Source organism: Oncorhynchus masou, chromosome 6, assembly GCF_036934945.1.
Source record: "Oncorhynchus masou masou isolate Uvic2021 chromosome 6, UVic_Omas_1.1, whole genome shotgun sequence".
Lineage (NCBI taxonomy): Eukaryota > Metazoa > Chordata > Actinopteri > Salmoniformes > Salmonidae > Oncorhynchus > Oncorhynchus masou.
This window is the reverse complement of record NC_088217.1, coordinates 6,863,762-6,882,509: the sequence shown is the minus strand read 5'-3', so window position 1 is coordinate 6,882,509 and position 18,748 is coordinate 6,863,762. Positions and strand designations below refer to the sequence as shown.

Here is an 18,748-nt window from a genome sequence, read left to right as displayed (position 1 = left end):
AGTGGTCTTTCTTCCTTCTGCTGCCTGCCACCTCCCACACCGAGCCCCCTACAACTTCCCACACCGAGCCCCCTACCACTTCCCACACCGAGCCCTACCACTTCCCACACCGAGCCCTACCACTTCCCACACCGAGCCCTGCCACTTCCCACACCGAGCCCTGCCACCTCCCACACCGAGCCCTGCCACTTCCCACACCGAGCCCTGCCACTTCCCACACCGAGCCCTGCCACTTCCCACACCGAGCCCCCTACCCCTTCCCACACCGAGCCCTACCACCTCCCACACCGAGCCCCCTACCACCTCCCACACCGAGCCCCCTACCACTTCCCACACCGAGCCCCCTACCACTTCCCACACCGAGCCCCCTACCACTTCCCACACCGAGCCCCCTACCACTTCCCACACCGAGCCCCCTACCACTTCCCACACCGAGCCCCCTACCAGCTCCCACACCGAGCCCTGTTACTTCCCACACCGAGCCCTGCCACCTCCCACACCGAGCCCTGCCACCTCCCAAACCGAGCCCTGCCACTTCCCACACCGAGCCCCCTACCACTTCCCACACCGAGCCCCCTACCACTTCCCACACCGAGCCCTGCCACTTCCCACACCGAGCCCTGCCACTTCCCACACCGAGCCCTGCCACTTCCCACACCGAGCCCTGCCACTTCCCACACCGAGCCCCGCCACTTCCCACACCGAGCCCCGCCACTTCCCACACCGAGCCCCGCCACTTCCCACACCGAGCCCCGCCACTTCCCACACCGAGCCCCGCCACCTCCCACACCGAGCCCCGCCACCTCCCACACCGAGCCCCGTCACCTCCCACACCGAGCCCCGTCACCTCCCACACCGAGCCCCGTCACCTCCCACACCGAGCCCCGACACCTCCCACACCGAGCCCCGGCACCTCCCACACCGAGCCCCGTCACCTCCCACACCGAGCCCCGTCACCTCCCACACCGAGCCCCGTCACCTCCCACACCGAGCCCCGCCACCTCCCACACCGAGCCCCGCCACCTCCCACACCGAGCCCCGCCACCTCCCGCCCCGCCACCTCCCACACCGAGCCCCGCCACCTCCCACACCGAGCCCCGCCACCTCCCACACCGAGCCCCGCCACCTCCCACACCGAGCCCCGCCACTTCCCACACCGAGCCCCGCCACTTCCCACACCGAGCCCCGCCACTTCCCACACCGAGCCCCGCCACTTCCCACACCGAGCCCCGCCACTTCCCACACCGAGCTCCGTCACTTCCCACACCGAGCCCCGCCACTTCCCACACCGAGCCCCGCCACTTCCCACACCAAGCCCCGCCCCCGTCACTCAGGGACAGAGCGTTTTTCTCAACCACGGCGTCACAAGCACTTTACTTGCCGTTCACTCTGCTGTCTACATGGTCAGAAAGATGCAATGAGATGTTGGTGGAAAAAACAACAACCCCGATGCTACTTTCCACAAAGTCTTCTATAATTACACTTCCAGTTTGTGTATCTTACTGTCTGCTAGTTCTGTATTTTCTTAACAAGTTGCGGTTCCTACCCTGGTCAATAATCCTCCCTGGCCTTATTCATTCGTTGTCATGTCAAACAACAATGTATTCAAGGTGCTGCCCACTATATTCCAACGATCGAATTAGAATATAATCAGTCTATTTACAATAATTCCACAACATTTCACCAATTAACTAAGGCTATACTCTTTGCCCATATCATGCAGCCCTGCGAGGCACCGTGTGGAAATGATACCAAAAATGTGGTAAATATAGACATTTTAGAAAATGGACAGTATAAAACAAATCAGAATGAAGAAGGCCTATATAAATGACTTATGAAGAATTATTTACAACTTTCATTATTCAAAAAAACAGAAAATATACTATTAAAAAAAAAGTGAAAAATATGATATATATGATATTTGGGCCATAATCGCCCAGCCCTAACATGATGGGTAAAAACAGTAAGATATCATTAGCCAAATGGACCACACCTGGGTGTTGTGACTCGGTTAACAGATGGCAGGGGGATATAGGGAGCAGGGGAGAGAGACCAGTGAAGCACAAACATTGTAAATACCACCAATATTTATCTTTCCCGATGATTCACACTACAACTATATGCACATTGTTTAAACACAGTATATAGCTGATAATATAACACTTAAAAATGTATATCTTTTTTTCAACCCTTGTGAGTGAAATGTTTTCTGTTAATTTCTAGGTTTCTGTTTCTTCTCACTTTTGTGGGTTTATTTCACTTACTTTGGTAATTTGCTAATAAAGCCCCTTGAATTGAATTGAGAGGAGAGGGAATCGAGAGAGGAAAGAGGGAATCGAGAGAGGAAGGAGAATCGAGAGAGGAAAGAGAATCGAGAGAGGAAAGAGAGAGAATCGAGAGAGGAAAGAGAGAGAGGAAAGAGAGAGAGAGGAAAGAGAATCGAGAGAGGAAAGAGAGAATCAAGAGAGAGAGAGAGAGGAAAGAGAGAGAGAGAGAGGAAAGAGAGAGAGGAAAGAGAGCGAGGAAAGAGAGAGGAAAGAGAGGGAGAGAGAGAGAGAAAGAGAGGAAAGAGAGAGAGGAGAGAGAGAGAGTCAAAGATCTCAGTACAACTGAAGCTGAGTCGTTGATCAGTCAAAGTCAAGAAAGGGAGGATAGTGGAGGGGATTCAAATAGATTCCTTCCCTCCCTCCTCTCGTTCTCCCCCAACACTCCTCCCCTTGTGCTTCCAGTAAGTAGCAGCATCATGTTATGGGTATGCTTGTCACCAGCAGGGAATGGGGAGTTTGTCAGGATTGAAAGGAGCAAAGCCCATGTAAAGAAGGTATTCAGAAAAATTTGTTGAAAATCAGACAAGGTTTGAATATTGCTTCCCATTAATTATTTAGAGCCAGCACACAAACACAACGTTTTGTTCTGGGTTGATGGTGCCGGAGGGAATGGTGTCCGTTTTCTCACTCGTCATCCCCCTTCCATCAACTCCATCTCTGCATGTTGGTCATTCCTTCCATCTGGTGATGAACATGTCTTCTCAGAGAGAGAGAGAGAGAGAGAGATGCTCGAGAGCAGCGTACAGTAGATCAATGGGCCAGAATATGGATCGTTGGTAGGATAGTAACACAGGGAGGTCACGTGTCAGTCATGTCACGCCTGCACACAACTTACAGACGTTAACAGATCTTTATGATGGAGGGAAGATAAATCCCTTTCAGTGTCGATACTTCAGTCTGTTCAAATCAAATCAGAGTTTATTGGTCACGTGCAAACGGTAACAGTGAAACGCTTACCTGCTAACTCTCCTCAACAATGCAGTACAACATCAATCACTTACCTGCTAACTCTCCTCAACAATGCAGTACAACATCAATCACTTACCTGCTAACTCTCCTCAACAATGCAGTACAACATCAATCACTTACTTGCTAACTCTCCTCAACAATGCAGTACAACATCAATCACTTACCTGCTAACTCTCCTCAACAATGCAGTACAACATCAATCACTTACTTGCTAACTCTCCTCAACAATGCAGTACAACATCAATCACTTACCTGCTAACTCTCCTCAACAATGCAGTACAACATCAATCACTTACTTGCTAACTCTCCTCAACAATGCAGTACAACATCAATCACTTACTTGCTAACTCTCCTCAACAATGCAGTACAACATCAATCACTTACTTGCTAACTCTCCTCAACAATGCAGTACAACATCAATCACTTACTTGCTAACTCTCCTCAACAATACAGTACAACATCAATCACTTACCTGCTAACTCTCCTCAACAATGCAGTACAACATCAATCACTTACCTGCTAACTCTCCTCAACAATGCAGTACAACATCAATCACTTACTTGCTAACTCTCCTCAACAATGCAGTACAACATCAATCACTTACCTGCTAACTCTCCTCAACAATGCAGTACAACATCAATCACTTACTTGCTAACTCTCCTCAACAATGCAGTACAACATCAATCACTTACCTGCTAACTCTCCTCAACAATGCAGTACAACATCAATCACTTACTTGCTAACTCTCCTCAACAATGCAGTACAACATCAATCACTTACTTGCTAACTCTCATCAACAATGCAGTACAACATCAATCACTTACTTGCTAACTCTCCTCAACAATGCAGTACAACATCAATCACTTACTTGCTAACTCTCCTCAACAATGCAGTACAACATCAATCACTTACCTGCTAACTCTCCTCAACAATGCAGCACAACATCAATCACTTACTTGCTAACTCTCCTCAACAATGCAGTACAACATCAATCACTTACTTACTTGCTAACTCTCCTCAACAATGCAGTACAACATCAATCACTTACTTGCTAACTCTCCTCAACAATGCAGTACAACATCAATCACTTACTTACTTGCTAACTCTCCTCAACAATGCAGTACAACATCAATCACTTACTTACTTGCTAACTCTCCTCAACAATGCAGTACAACATCAATCACTTACTTGCTAACTCTCCTCAACAATGCAGTACAACATCAATCACTTACTTGCTAACTCTCCTCAACAATGCAGTACAACATCAATCACTTACTTGCTAACTCTCCTCAACAATGCAGTACAACATCAATCACTTACTTGCTAACTCTCCTCAACAATGCAGTACAACATCAATCACTTACCTGCTAACTCTCCTCAACAATGCAGCACAACATCAATCACTTACTTGCTAACTCTCCTCAACAATGCAGTACAACATCAATCACTTACTTACTTGCTAACTCTCCTCAACAATGCAGTACAACATCAATCACTTACTTGCTAACTCTCCGCAACAATGCAGTACAACATCAATCACTTACTTGCTAACTCTCCTCAACAATGCAGTACAACATCAATCACTTACTTGCTAACTCTCCTCAACAATGCAGTACAACATCAATCACTTACTTGCTAACTCTCCTCAACAATGCAGTACAACATCAATCCAGAATCAAATGGCAAATATAAAAGTCAAAACAGAACAAAACAGAATAAAACTAGTATGAGATGTCTTCATAATTTGACATAGAATATACAGTATGAGATATATATATATATATCTATATATCTCATACTGTATATTCTATATCTCATACTGTATATTCTATGTCAAATTATGAAGACAGCCGTGGTATATCAGACTGTATACCATGGGCATGACAAAACATGCTCTAATTACATTGGTAACCAGTTTATAACAGCAATAAGGCACCTCTGGGGTTTGTGATATTTGGCCGATATACCACGGCTAAGGGCTGTACCCAGGAACTCTGTGTTGCGTCGTGCGTAAGAACAGGCCTTAGCTGTGGTATATTGGCCATATACCACACCCCAGAGGCTCCTTACTGGTTAAGTGGCCTAAAGTGAGTAATGTAAAATGACTTGCGCCTGTACTGCTGTCTGTATTGTCTGTCTGTACTGCAGTGTATTGGCAGTGAAGCTGGAGGTGACAGCGCAGACTGTCTGTACTGCATTATATTGGCAGTGAAGCTGGAGGTGACAGCCCAGACTGTCTGTACTGCAGTATATTGGCAGTGAAGCTGGAGGTGACAGCCAAGACTGTCTGTACTGCATTATATTGGCAGTGAAGCTGGAGGTGACAGCCCAGACTGTCTCTACTGCATTATATTGGCAGTGAAGCTGGAGGTGACAGCCCAGACTGTCTGTACTGCATTATATTTACAGTGAAGCTGGAGGTGACAGCTCAGACAGTCTATTTTCTCTCTCTAGGTTCTTCTTCTATTGTCACAGAAAGCTTCATCTTTTTCAGACAAGATGATCTACTTTTAACCAAACCAGTTTGGTTGTTTCTGCCCTTCTGTAAGCATAGACGTTGGTCTTGAAACAAAATTGGAACCATTCTTCCAATGCCTGTGAGGCGGGGATTATAGGGCATGTTATTTCAGACGATCAAAAGGAGACAAAACGGTGGATACCATCAGCGCACTCACACACACACACACACACACACACACACACACACACACACACACACACACACACACACACACACACACACACACACACACACACACACACACACACACACACACACACACACACACGCGTCATGTTGTTCTCGTCACTGGACTCCTTTGATACACAAATACACACCAATATGACATCACATCAGCATATTTGACACACACACACACACACGCAATGACACATCCCATCAGCACATTTGACACACACACAATGACACATCACATCAGCACATTTGACACACACACACACACACACACACACACACACACATGCCACGTCCCATCAGCACGACTAGACCGTGACCTTCTCTGTTGTCAGAATGTAGCCGACCAGCAGACAAAAGACACGGTTTCTCATTCTCGAAATAACAACAAAAGAAGATTGATTCATGAGAAAGAAATGTTTCAGAATAATTACCACAGTGAATCGATGTAACAAAAGAGTTTAGAAAACTGTCCATTGTGTATTATGTACTGTCTGTGTGTGTGTGTGTGTGTGACTGGCCTGGAGTCATAAATGTAAAAACAAAACGCAGTCTTTTTGTCAAGTCTTTTGTTCTATCAAGACAGGGGCATTGGAATGCATCTCCTTTTAAACTACACAATATACAGACATCTTAATGAACAAATAACACACACACGGATTCTTCATCTACTCCCACTCTGTCCCTCTCATGTCTTCTATCTCTTTCAGATGACAGCGATTCAATCTCCCCTCCGTTTCAAACCCCGCCACTAGGTACACAAACCAGCGCTTCATCCAGCATCTCTCTCTGCATATCGAGACGTTTCCACCAATGTGTCTCAGCCAGACAGAGGTTAGCTGTAGTAATGAGCACCATGGAGTCTTCAGAGCTTCCCTAGCCCGATCTCTGACCCCTCGCAGTGTCATCACAGGGAGCAGGCAGAGCCAATCCAGCAGCACATTGATATTTGATCGCAGGCAAACAGATAAAAGATAGTATTAACCCTAGGGGTTCCTCTCTCCGTCTGCTTCCTCTTCTCTCTCCATGTCTCGCTCTCTGTCTCCATCTAGCATATCTATCTCGTCTTCATTTCTTCTTCTCATTGTATTGGGGTTTTTTTGTACGATGGGGAATTGAATTGGCCGAGGGACCAGTTGTCAAAAACAATGACCTTTAGGACGGATGACAAAATGCATGGAGATATTCTGTGACATTTCATTGGTAGGAAGCTTAGTGCTGCTATTGAACCAGAGAGGAAAACTGGCCAAGAACAAATCATAGATCAGGATCATACAAAATAGTCCGACGAGGATTATTTATCAACTGCCAAGGAATAGGTAAGAAAAATCATTAGCTTCTCGTGACAGAAGACAAACAGCAGAACTGTTGTTGTCATCCTTCAAACAGTGTCTTTTCACTTCTATCCAGGTGCCTGAGCGAAAAGGAGCGATTAGCCTGGCTGGTTTTTCTGAAACTACTGTAGGTAAACACTGTAGGTAAACACTATGTATACACTGTAGATAAACACTGTAGGTAAACACTGTAGGTAAACACTGTGTATATACTGTAGGTAAACACTATGTATACACTGTAGATAAACACTATGTACACACTGTAGGTAAACACTGTAGATAAACACTATGTAAACACTGTATATACACTGTAGGTAAACACTATGTAAACACTGTAGATAAACACTATGTATACACTGTAGATAAACACTTTGGGTAAACACTGTAGGTAAACACTATGTAAACACTGTAGGTAAACACTATGTAAACACTGTAGATAAACACTATGTAAACACTGTAGATAAACACTATGTAAACACTGTAGGTAAACACTGTAGGTAAACACTATGTAAACACTGTAGATAAACACTATGTAAACACTGTAGATAAACACTATGTATAGACTGTAGGTAAACACTATGTATACACTGTAGGTAAACACTGTAGATAAACACTATGTATACACTGTAGGTAAACACTGTAGATAAACACTATGTATACACTGTAGGTAAACACTGTAGATAAACACTATGTATACACTGTAGGTAAACACTATGTATACACTGTAGGTAAACACTATGTATACACTGTAGATAAACACTATGTATACACTGTAGATAAACACTATGTAAACACTGTAGATAAACACTATGTAAACACTGTAGGTAAACACTGTAGGTAAACACTATGTAAACACTGTAGATAAACACTATGTAAACACTGTAGATAAACACTATGTATAGACTGTAGGTAAACACTATGTATACACTGTAGGTAAACACTGCAGATAAACACTATGTATACACTGTAGGTAAACACTATGTATACACTGTAGGTAAACACTGTAGATAAACACTATGTAAACACTGTAGATAAACACTATGTATACACTGTAGATAAACACTATGTATACACTGTAGGTAAACATTGTAGATAAACACTATGTATACACTGTAGGTAAACACTATGTATACACTGTAGGTAAACACTATGTATACACTGTAGATAAACACTATGTAAACACTGTAGGTAAACACTATGTAAACACTGTAGATAAACACTATGCATACACTGTAGGTAAACACTGTAGATAAACACTGTAAACACTGTAGATAAACACTATGTATACACTGTAGGTAAACACTATGTATACACTGTAGGTAAACACTGTAGATAAACACTATGTATACACTGTAGGTAAACACTGTAGATAAACACTGTGTATACACTGTAGGTAAACACTATGTATACACTGTAGGTAAACACTATGTAAACACTGTAGGTAAACACTATGTAAACACTGTAGGTATACACTGTAGATAAACACTGTAGGTATACACTATGTATACACTGTAGGTAAACACTGTAGATAAACACTATGTAAACACTGTATATACACTGTAGGTAAACACTATGTAAACACTGTAGATAAACACTATGTATACACTGTAGATAAACACTTTGGGTAAACACTGTAGGTAAACACTGTAGATAAACACTATGTATACACTGTAGGTAACCACTGTAGATAAACACTATGTATACACTGTAGGTAAACACTATGTATACACTGTAGGTAAACACTGTAGATAAACACTATGTATACACTGTAGGTAAACACTATGTAAACACTGTAGATAAACACTATGTAAACACTGTAGATAAACACTATGTATACACTGTAGATAAACACAATGTAAACACTGTAGATAAACACTATGTATACACTGTAGGTAAACTCTATGTAAACACTGTAGATAAACACTATGTAAACACTGTAGATAAACACTATGTAAACACTGTAGATAAACACTATGTAAACACTGTAGGTAAACACTGTAGGTAAACACTATGTAAACACTGTAGATAAACACTATGTAAACACTGTAGATAAACACTATGTATAGACTGTAGGTAAACACTATGTATACACTGTAGGTAAACACTGTAGATAAACACTATGTATACACTGTAGGTAAACACTGTAGATAAACACTATGTAAACACTGTAGATAAACACTATGTATACACTGTAGGTAAACACTGTAGATAAACACTATGTATACACTGTAGGTAAACACTATGTATACACTGTAGGTAAACACTATGTATACACTGTAGATAAACACTATGTAAACACTGTAGATAAACACTATGTAAACACTGTAGATAAACACTATGTATACACTGTAGGTAAACACTATGTATACACTGTAGGTAAACACTGTAGATAAACACTATGTAAACACTGTAGATAAACACTATGTATACACTGTAGGTAAACACTGTAGATGAACACTATGTATACACTGTAGGTAAACACTATGTATACACTGTAGATAAACACTATGTAAACACTGTAGATAAACACTATGTATACACTGTAGATAAACACTATGCATACACTGTAGGTAAACACTATGTATACACTGTAGGTAAACACTGTAGATAAACACTATGTAAACACTGTAGATAAACACTATGTATACACTGTAGGTAAACACTGTAGATGAACACTATGTATACACTGTAGGTAAACACTATGTATACACTGTAGATAAACACTATGTAAACACTGTAGATAAACACTATGTATACACTGTAGATAAACACTATGCATACACTGTAGATAAACACTATGTATACACTGTAGGTAAACACTGTAGGTATACACTGTAGATAAACACTGTAGGTATACACTGTAGGTAAACACTGTAGGTAAACACTGTAGATAAACACTGTAGATAAACACTGTAGGTAAACACTGTAGGTAAACACTGTAGGTAAACACTATGTATACACTATAGGTAAACACTATGTAAACACTGTAGATAAACACTATGTATACACTGTAGATAAACACTTTGGGTAAACACTGTAGGTAAACACTATGTAAACACTGTAGATAAACACTATGTATACACTGTAGATAAACACTGTAGATAAACACTATGTATACACTGTAGATAAACACTATGTAAACACTGTAGGTAAACTCTATGTAAACACTGTAGATAAACACTATGTAAACACTGTAGGTAAACACTGTGTAAACACTGTAGATAAACACTATGTAAACACTGTAGGTAAACACTGTAGGTAAACACTATGCAAACACTGTAGATAAACACTGTAGGTAAACACTATGTAAACACTGTAGGCACCACAGTGCATTGGGAAAGTGTTCAGACAAAAACATTTTGGGGGAAACGTTAGAGTGTTTTCTATCCAAAGCTGTCAATTATACGCATATTCAATTATTATTAGTCAATTACATGCATATTCTAGCATCTTGTCCTGACAAAATATCCCGTTTAAAACGGGAACGTTATTTTCCCAAAATTGAAAATACTGCCCCTTGAGTCTCACCAGGTTAAAGGGACACACTGGGATTTTGGCAATGAAGCCCTTCGTCTACTTCCCCAGAGGCGGACCCTTCATTTACTGTCTACAGCATGTCATCCGGTGATCCGGAAAGATCCCTCTGATGACAACGTACAAGCCTCACAGCATGCTTGCTTCTGTTCGTGTGTGTGCGTGTGTGTGTAGGTGTGTGTGTAGGTGTGTGCAGGTGTGTGTGTGTGTAGGTGTGTGTGTGGGAGTGTTTGTAGGTGTGCGTAGGTGTGTGTAGGTGTGTGCGTGTGTGTGTAGGTGTGTGTAGGTGTGTGTGTGGGTGTGTGTTTGTAGGTGTGCGTAGGTGTGTGTTTGTAGGTGCGTGTAGGTGTGTGTGTAGGTGTGTGTTTGTCATTGTGTGTGTATCATGTGCTGATGGGATGTGTGTGTGTGTGTCTGCTGATATATTGGTGTGTATTTGCGTATCAAAGGAGTCCAGTGACGAGAACAACATGACGTGTGTGTGTGGTTGTGTGTAGGTGTGTGTAAGTGTGTATGTGTGTAGTTGTGTAGTTGTGTGTAGGTGTGTCGGGGTCTCAGACCCATGGGGGAGGCTGTAGCTACATAGCTAAATGCTGTGTGACAGACAGCACTCACACAAGACATTAGACTTTATTTTACTGAGAAACGAACCAACGAGGATGATAATGAAGGTGCTCTTCCCTCACAGCAGCACTCAGATAGACGCACGCACACTTTTAAAGAGCAAACAAGTTCTTCGGCATACGCAAACAGACGGGCAAATTCATATGTAAATGAACACAGAGTTGGAGGGGGGGAGAGAGAGGGGAGCTAGGTGGAGGGGGAGAGAGGGGGAGACAGGTGGGGGGGGAGAGAGAGGGGGAGACAGGTGGAGGGGGGGAGAGAGAGGGGGAGCTAGGTGGAGGGGGGAGAGAGGGGGAGACAGGTGGAGGGGGGGAGAGAGAGGGGGAGACAGGTGGAGGGGGAGAGAGAGTGGGAGACAGGTGGAGGGGGGGAGAGAGAGGGGGAGACAGGTGGAGGGGGGAGAGAGGGGGAGACAGGTGGAGGGGGAGAGAGGGGGAGACAGGTGGAGGGGGAGACAGGTGGAGGGGGAGACAGGTGGAGGGGGAGACAGGTGGAGGGGGAGACAGGTGGAGGGGGGGGAGAGAGGGGGAGACATATGGAGGGGGAGAGAGAGGGGGAGACAGGTGGAGGGGGGAGAGAGAGGGGGAGACAGGTGGAGGGGGAGAGAGAGGGGGAGACAGGTGGAGGGGGGAGAGAGAGGGGGAGACAGGTGGAGGGGGAGAGAGAGGGGGAGACAGGTGAAGGGGGAGAGAGGGGGAGACAGGTGAAGGGGGAGAGAGGGGGAGACAGGTGGAGGGGAGAGAGAGAGGGGGGGAGAGAGGGGGAGACAGGTGGAGGGGGAGAGAGAGGGGGAGACAGGTGGAGGGGGAGAGAGGTGGAGGGGGGAGAGAGAGGGAGACAGGTGAAGGGGAGACAGGTGGAGGGGGAGAGAGAGGGGGAGACAGGTGGAGGGGGGGAAAGAGGGGGAGACAGGTTAAGGGGGAGAGACACGGGGGGAGACAGACAGGTGGAGGGGGGAGAGACAGGTGGAGGGGGGGAGAGACACGAGAGGAGACAGATATAATCTCTGACCAATCACTGCTGCCGTACAGAAACCCCCACAACACAGTGAGAAAGAAGAGAGCAGGCGAAGCACAGAGAGAGAGACAGGGGAGAGAGAGAGAGGAGAGAGAAAGAGAGAGAGGGAGAGAGAGAGAGAGAGAAAGAGAGAGGGAGATAGCATGCGTATCACAGAGGGAAAGAGAGCAGTCAAACTGCATGGTGAATGGGCAAGGAAAGAGAGAGGGAGGGACAGAAGCGTTTATCAAAAGGCAGGGAGGATTAAATATGAGAGAGAGAGCGCGGCGAGAGAGAGAGAGCTGCATTGTGTGGAGCCTTGGGAAAAGACCAGAAGCTCCTATAGTCCCTCCACTCAACACAGAGCAGCCACACAGAGAGAGTCACAACCCTCCCTCACACTTCTCTCTCTGGATACCATAGGAACCTGTCTTACAGCTGATTTCCCACTGGATACTACAGCCAACCGGAGCAGAGGACAATACTGGATACTACAGCCAACCGGAGCAGAGGAAAACACTAGATACTAGTTACGAACTTTTATTTGATTTGGAATCCAGGGTGTGTGTGTTCCATGAAGCCCTGATGATGAACTTGATTGTAAATGAAGTGCATCGCATCGCAGCCACCGAGTACACAGCTCGTCTTTACTGAGAGCCCTGTGTGTGATCAGAGAAGACGACGTGAAGGAGAAAGATCCTGGAGGTTTTGGACGGAGCAGTACACATCTTCTTTTCTACACAATACTCCTGGGCACTCATCATCCGCCAGCTGAAAGGAGAGGGGGAGATTGTATCGACCGAGAGAGAGAGAGAGAACTGGCTGTATGATTGCGTTAAGCGAGCTGGACAGAATGTTGACTTATTTCAAACCCCTCCCTTGCTCACTCGCTGCTCGCACTGTCTGTCGCAGACAGCTCGTTCAGTGACCTATAACTCTTCTGACTGGACGAATAGGACATTTACATTACAACTGTGAGAAAAAGGTGTTTTGGTCCGTCACAAGAGGCAGTGTGATTACGGATTCCCCACAAAACGGGGTTTTGTTTTTCTGGATAGGCGAAGATTAACAGTATCGGACAATTGGTGATTCTTTAAAGCACCTCCTTTAGCTCACAAGGACTGGAGACAGCAAGAGAAAAGTAGACCGGTCCGTCTCCATGGACAGTAGGCATAACAAACTGGACAATAAAACCACTCTTGTTCTAAACATCGTTTGTTCTTCTTCAGGACACGACAGAGAGAAAAGCTCCAACAGGACTCATCTTCTCCACGTGTTATAATTAAACCTCCGGACCAGCGCCCAGTTTTCTAATGGGCTACTCTGATGAGTCCTGCCGCAGCAACAGTTCCCAGGACTAACCCATGTGATAAAGACATTTTAATGGACTTTCAAGAGGTGAGGAGCGTATCACTAAAAGCTGTGATGCAGAAATAGAGCAAATCCCAGAGTGAAATGATATGCTTTTTCTTTTTGTCAGGGATCCTTGTATTCCTTTAGTCTCTCAGTCACATGAAATGAACTTTTCTCGGGTTTCCCCAACCGGGACAGAGACTTTTACAGCTATTGAACTAGTTAAACTGCCTTCCATTTGCTAATTCTTCTCTCCTCCCGTCTGGTCTACTGCCCTGCAGTGGAGGGGCAGGCCGCTATGGCAGCTTTCACTCTCTCTGCTGCTACGATACAGCTGTAGCTCGTATATGCCCCAAACCGCCACCACTCCAAGATCCCGTTGAGACCGAGAGTACACCAACCTCCAACTCCGCTCCTGTTGAGAGACAGAGAGGGAGACAAAGACAAAAAAGAGAGAAAGACTGTGCACCTACCAAACTTTTATTGAGGAAGAAAGACTGTGGACCAACCAAAACAGAGACTGTGCACCAACCAGGAGCCCCACGGACAGACATAAAAATTCCTGGTGTCACTCTCTCGTCCCCTGGTCTTGTCCCGTCAGCACAATGCTCAGGTCTCAGGTTGTAACTACCCCTCTGGTGCTGAACTCTCTCCTCCTAGTGCTCCTGCTGCAGCAAGCAGGGGTCAGGGCTGAGACAGGGGTCGCGGCTGAGCCCGGGGTGGGGGCTAGTGAGCCTGGGGTCGGGGCCAGTAGATGTCCCAAGGGCTGCCTGTGTTGCTCCGACATCCTCAGCTGCGTCGACAAGGGTCTGAAGGCACTGCCCTCCGAGCTGCCCGCGTACACCACCACCCTGGACCTCAATCACAACCGCCTGAAGGAGCTGAAGAAGGGAAGCTTTGCTGCGTTGCCCCGTCTGGAGTCTCTCCGCCTGGCTCACAACTCTCTGAAATGCCTCGAGCCCGGAACCTTCTGGAACAGCAGCGTGCTACGACAACTGGACCTGTCGTCCAATCAGCTGGAAAAGGTAGAGGCGCACTACTTCCTGGAGCTGACAGGATTGGAGGAGCTGCTGCTCTTCAACAACCGCATCGTCCGCGTGGAGAGCAAGGCCCTGGCGGCGCTCGGCAACCTACGCAAGGTCTACATCAGCCACAACCGCCTCACGGACTTCCCCTTCTCCATCCAGGAGGACAGCCACCCCTTCCTATCCACCATGGACCTGTCCTCCAACAGCATGTCCAAACTCCCCCTGGTGGACATCGAGACCCTGCCGGTGGCCTTGCAGAGCGGACTCTTCCTCCACAACAACACCCTGATCTGCGAATGCGAAATGTACAATATGTTCCGGCGCTGGGAGCAGAAGGGGTTCCCCTCGGTCAGTGACTTCCGGGAGGAGCACACCTGCCTGGTGTATGGGGAACACAAGGCCTCCGTTAAATTTTTCCACCACAGACGCTTCTTTGAAGTGAACTTGAAGTGCAGCACGGCAATGGCTGGAGCTCTATGGGAGCCTGAGGGAAGCCTGCTGGTGTACGAAGGAGCCGCCGTGGTTCTGGACTGTCACACCATGCTCAAAGGACAGCACCTAACCTACTTGTGGGTTTCGCCTCACCATGGGGCAGGTGCCCCGCCGGAGAACAACGGCACTCTCCGCATGCACGCCAACGGCAGTCTGGAGATCGTATCAGCGCAGGCCGAGGACTCCGGCGTGTACTGGTGCAAGGTTTTCGACGGGACTAAGAGGAACGAGTCATGGGAAGTGAACGTGACGGTGTTGATGCGACACGACGAAACCGAGCCCTTCAACACGGGGTTTACGACCCTCATAGGGTGCGTGACGACCCTCGTTCTGGTCCTCATGTACCTTTACCTGACCCCCTGTCACTGCTGGTGCCACAAGCAGCCCCCTCTGCCGGGTACCCCCAGCCCGGCCAATGACCAGTGCAGTGCCCAGTCCTCAATACTAACCCCCACCCCGCCCGCCACCACAGAGGGCCCAGGCCGCAAGGTCAGTAACAACAAGCACGTGGTGTTTCTGGAGCCCATCAAAGAGGTGCAGAACGGCCGGCTAAGGGCGACTACAGGTGCACTGTCCCCAGTCTCGGTTTCAGGCCACTCCATCACCTCAGTCTTCTCAGACTCACCCATCGTGCCATAGCACCAGGCAGACAAGCCATCTCCTACTGTACCTTCCCTCAACACCTGCCTCCTCTGTCCCACCCCACCCCACTAGCAGAGAGAGTGGGTTGGGTTACCCACCATGCAGGGCAGAGTTAGACACTGCCTGTCGGAGTAGGATAGATAGATTGCATTGCCACCCAGGGGTGAGGCAGAAGACACCACGAGAGGGAGATTGAGAGACAGAAATAGAGAGAGGAAGAGATAGGCAGGGAGATGGAGAGGAACAGATAGGCAGGGAGATGGAGAGCAAGACAGCGAAAGAGCAGAGAAATTAACATCCAGCACAAACTCAACTGGCCCAGGCCAGGTTTGACTGGACTGCCTTTCTGAAGAGTGGAACTGCAAGGATCCTGCATGTTGAGTGAGAAACAGTGCTTCTGGACTAGGGCTGCAACATTCTTTTAACTTTCTCAAAATATTCCCCCGATTTCCCAGAAATCCTGGTTATGAGGAAATAAGCAGGAATCCGTGAATTCTTGAAACCAGGATTTCTGGAAAACCAGGGAACTTTGAGAAAGTGAACAGAGTTTTGTAACACAATACCGGGTGTATATCTAGAACTATATCACAACAAAGCGGGATAGAGCTGTCCCTGTTAGCACGGCTTGAACCCTTTAATAAAACCAGAGCTAGTGTATGAATGCCTTGTCGAAGAAAATTTGAACAAAATCAGCCATAACGGTACAGCTTGAAACCTTTTTACAGCAAGTAGCCTGAAGATAGCAAATTAGATGACGAGCAGAAGCATATTTACAAAGTATACCTTTAAGCAGAATGAATGTGACCTTCAGTAGAATAGAGAAACAACAATGTTAAGGCTTTATATATATATATATATATATATATATATATATATATATATATATATATATATATATATATATATATATATGAAACTAGCAGCAGAGAAATGTGATTTGAAACCCCACTGTAAGTCCTGGTGAATTCCTACCTTCGCTTAGCTGTCGGATAATAAACAAACAAAGGAAGAAACAGGAACACAGTGTGTGTGCAGAACAGTTCAGCAGAAGGAGACCGGTTTTTTTTCGTGGCAAAATAGATCCATCCATTTATTTCTTAGTTATTAAGAGACTGGGCCATGGTTTCACTGTGAGGATAGAGGGGGCTGTTTCTGCTCTAACACCTTTCTAACTGCTGTTTCATCCGCTACTGACAACGATGGATACAGAATATTGAGCGACAAAGTGACAAGAGAGGCTGATGTTACCTGTTATGGTACGTTTGTTCCTGGATTGACAGGAGGACACTCCAACAGCTCACTGTTTTCCTAATGGAATTATGTTCCTCTTCCGTCAACACGTACCCCACCCTCCCCCTCTCCTCCCTCACCACGTACTCCACCCTCCTCCTCCTCCCTCACCACGTACTCCACCCTCCTCCTCCTCCCTCACCACGTACTCCACCCTCCTCCTCCTCCCTCAACACGTACCCCACCCTCCTCCTCCACCCTCACCACGTACTCCACCCTCCTCCTCCTCCCTCACCACGTACTCCACCCTCCTCCTCCTCCCTCACCACGTACTCCACCCTCCTCCTCCACCCTCACCACGTACCCCACCCTCCTCCCTCACCACGTACCCCACCCGCCTCTTCCTCCCTCACCACGTACCCCACCCTCCTCCCTCACCACGTACTCCACCCTCCTCCTCCTCCCTCACCACGTACTCCACCCTCCTCCTCCTCCCTCACCACGTACTCCACCCTCCTCCTCCTCCCTCACCACGTACTCCACCCTCCTCCCTCACCACGTACCCCACCCTCCTCCTCCACCCTCACCACGTACCCCACCCTCCTCCCTCACCACGTACCCCACCAGCCTCTTCCTCCCTCACCACGTACCCCACCCTCCTCCTCACCACGTACTCCACCCTCCTCCTCCTCCCTCACCACGTACTCCACCCTCCTCCTCCTCCCTCACCACGTACTCCACCCTCCTCCTCCTCCCTCACCACGTACTCCACCCTCCTCCTCCTCCCTCACCACGTACCCGACCCTCCTCCTCCTCCCTCACCACGTACCCCACCCTCCTCCCTCACCACGTACCCCACCCGCCTCTTCCTCCCTCACCACGTACTCCACCCTCCTCCTCCTCCCTCACCACGTACTCCACCCTCCTCCCTCACCACGTACTCCACACTCCTCCTCCTCCCTCACCACGTACTCCACCCTCATCCTCCTCCCTCACCACGTACCCCACCCTCCTCCTCCACCCTCACCACGTACCCCAGCCTCCTCCTCCTCCCTCACCACGTACCCCACCCTCCTCCTCCACCCTCACCACGTACCCCACCCTCCTCCTCCTCCCTCACCACATACTCCACCCTTCTCCTCCTCTCTCACCACGTACCCTACCCTCCTCCTCCACCCTCACCACATACCTCACCCGCCTCTTCCTCCCTCACCACGTACCCCACCCTCCTCCCTCACCACGTACCCCACCCTCCTCCCCAACCCTTACCATGTACCCCACCAACACTCACCACATACCCCACCCTCCTCCCACCAACCCTCACCACGTACCCTACCCTCCTCCTCCTCCCTCACCACGTACCCCACCCTCCTCCTCCTCCCTCACCACGTACCCCACCATCCTCCCCCAACCCTCACCACGTTCCCCACCCTCCTGCCCCCAACCCTCACCACGTACCCCACCCTCCTCCCCCCTCACCATGTACCCCACCTTCCTCCCCCCAACACTCACCACGTACCCCAC

The 18,748-nt window shown here is 47.4% G+C and overlaps 2 protein-coding genes across 4 annotated transcripts in view; one reads left to right on the top strand and one right to left on the bottom strand.

Moving 5' to 3' along the window:
* LOC135541322 (E3 ubiquitin-protein ligase RNF123) overlaps positions 1-18,748 on the bottom strand; it is a 268,130-nt gene that overhangs the window by 56,406 nt on the left and 192,976 nt on the right. The gene's annotated exons all lie outside the window — the stretch shown is intronic.
* Positions 14,337-15,991, top strand: amigo3 (adhesion molecule with Ig-like domain 3). Its single transcript, XM_064967133.1, has one exon. The coding sequence runs from the start codon at positions 14,438-14,440 to the stop codon at positions 15,989-15,991; it is 1,554 nt and encodes a 517-aa protein (XP_064823205.1). The 5' UTR covers positions 14,337-14,437.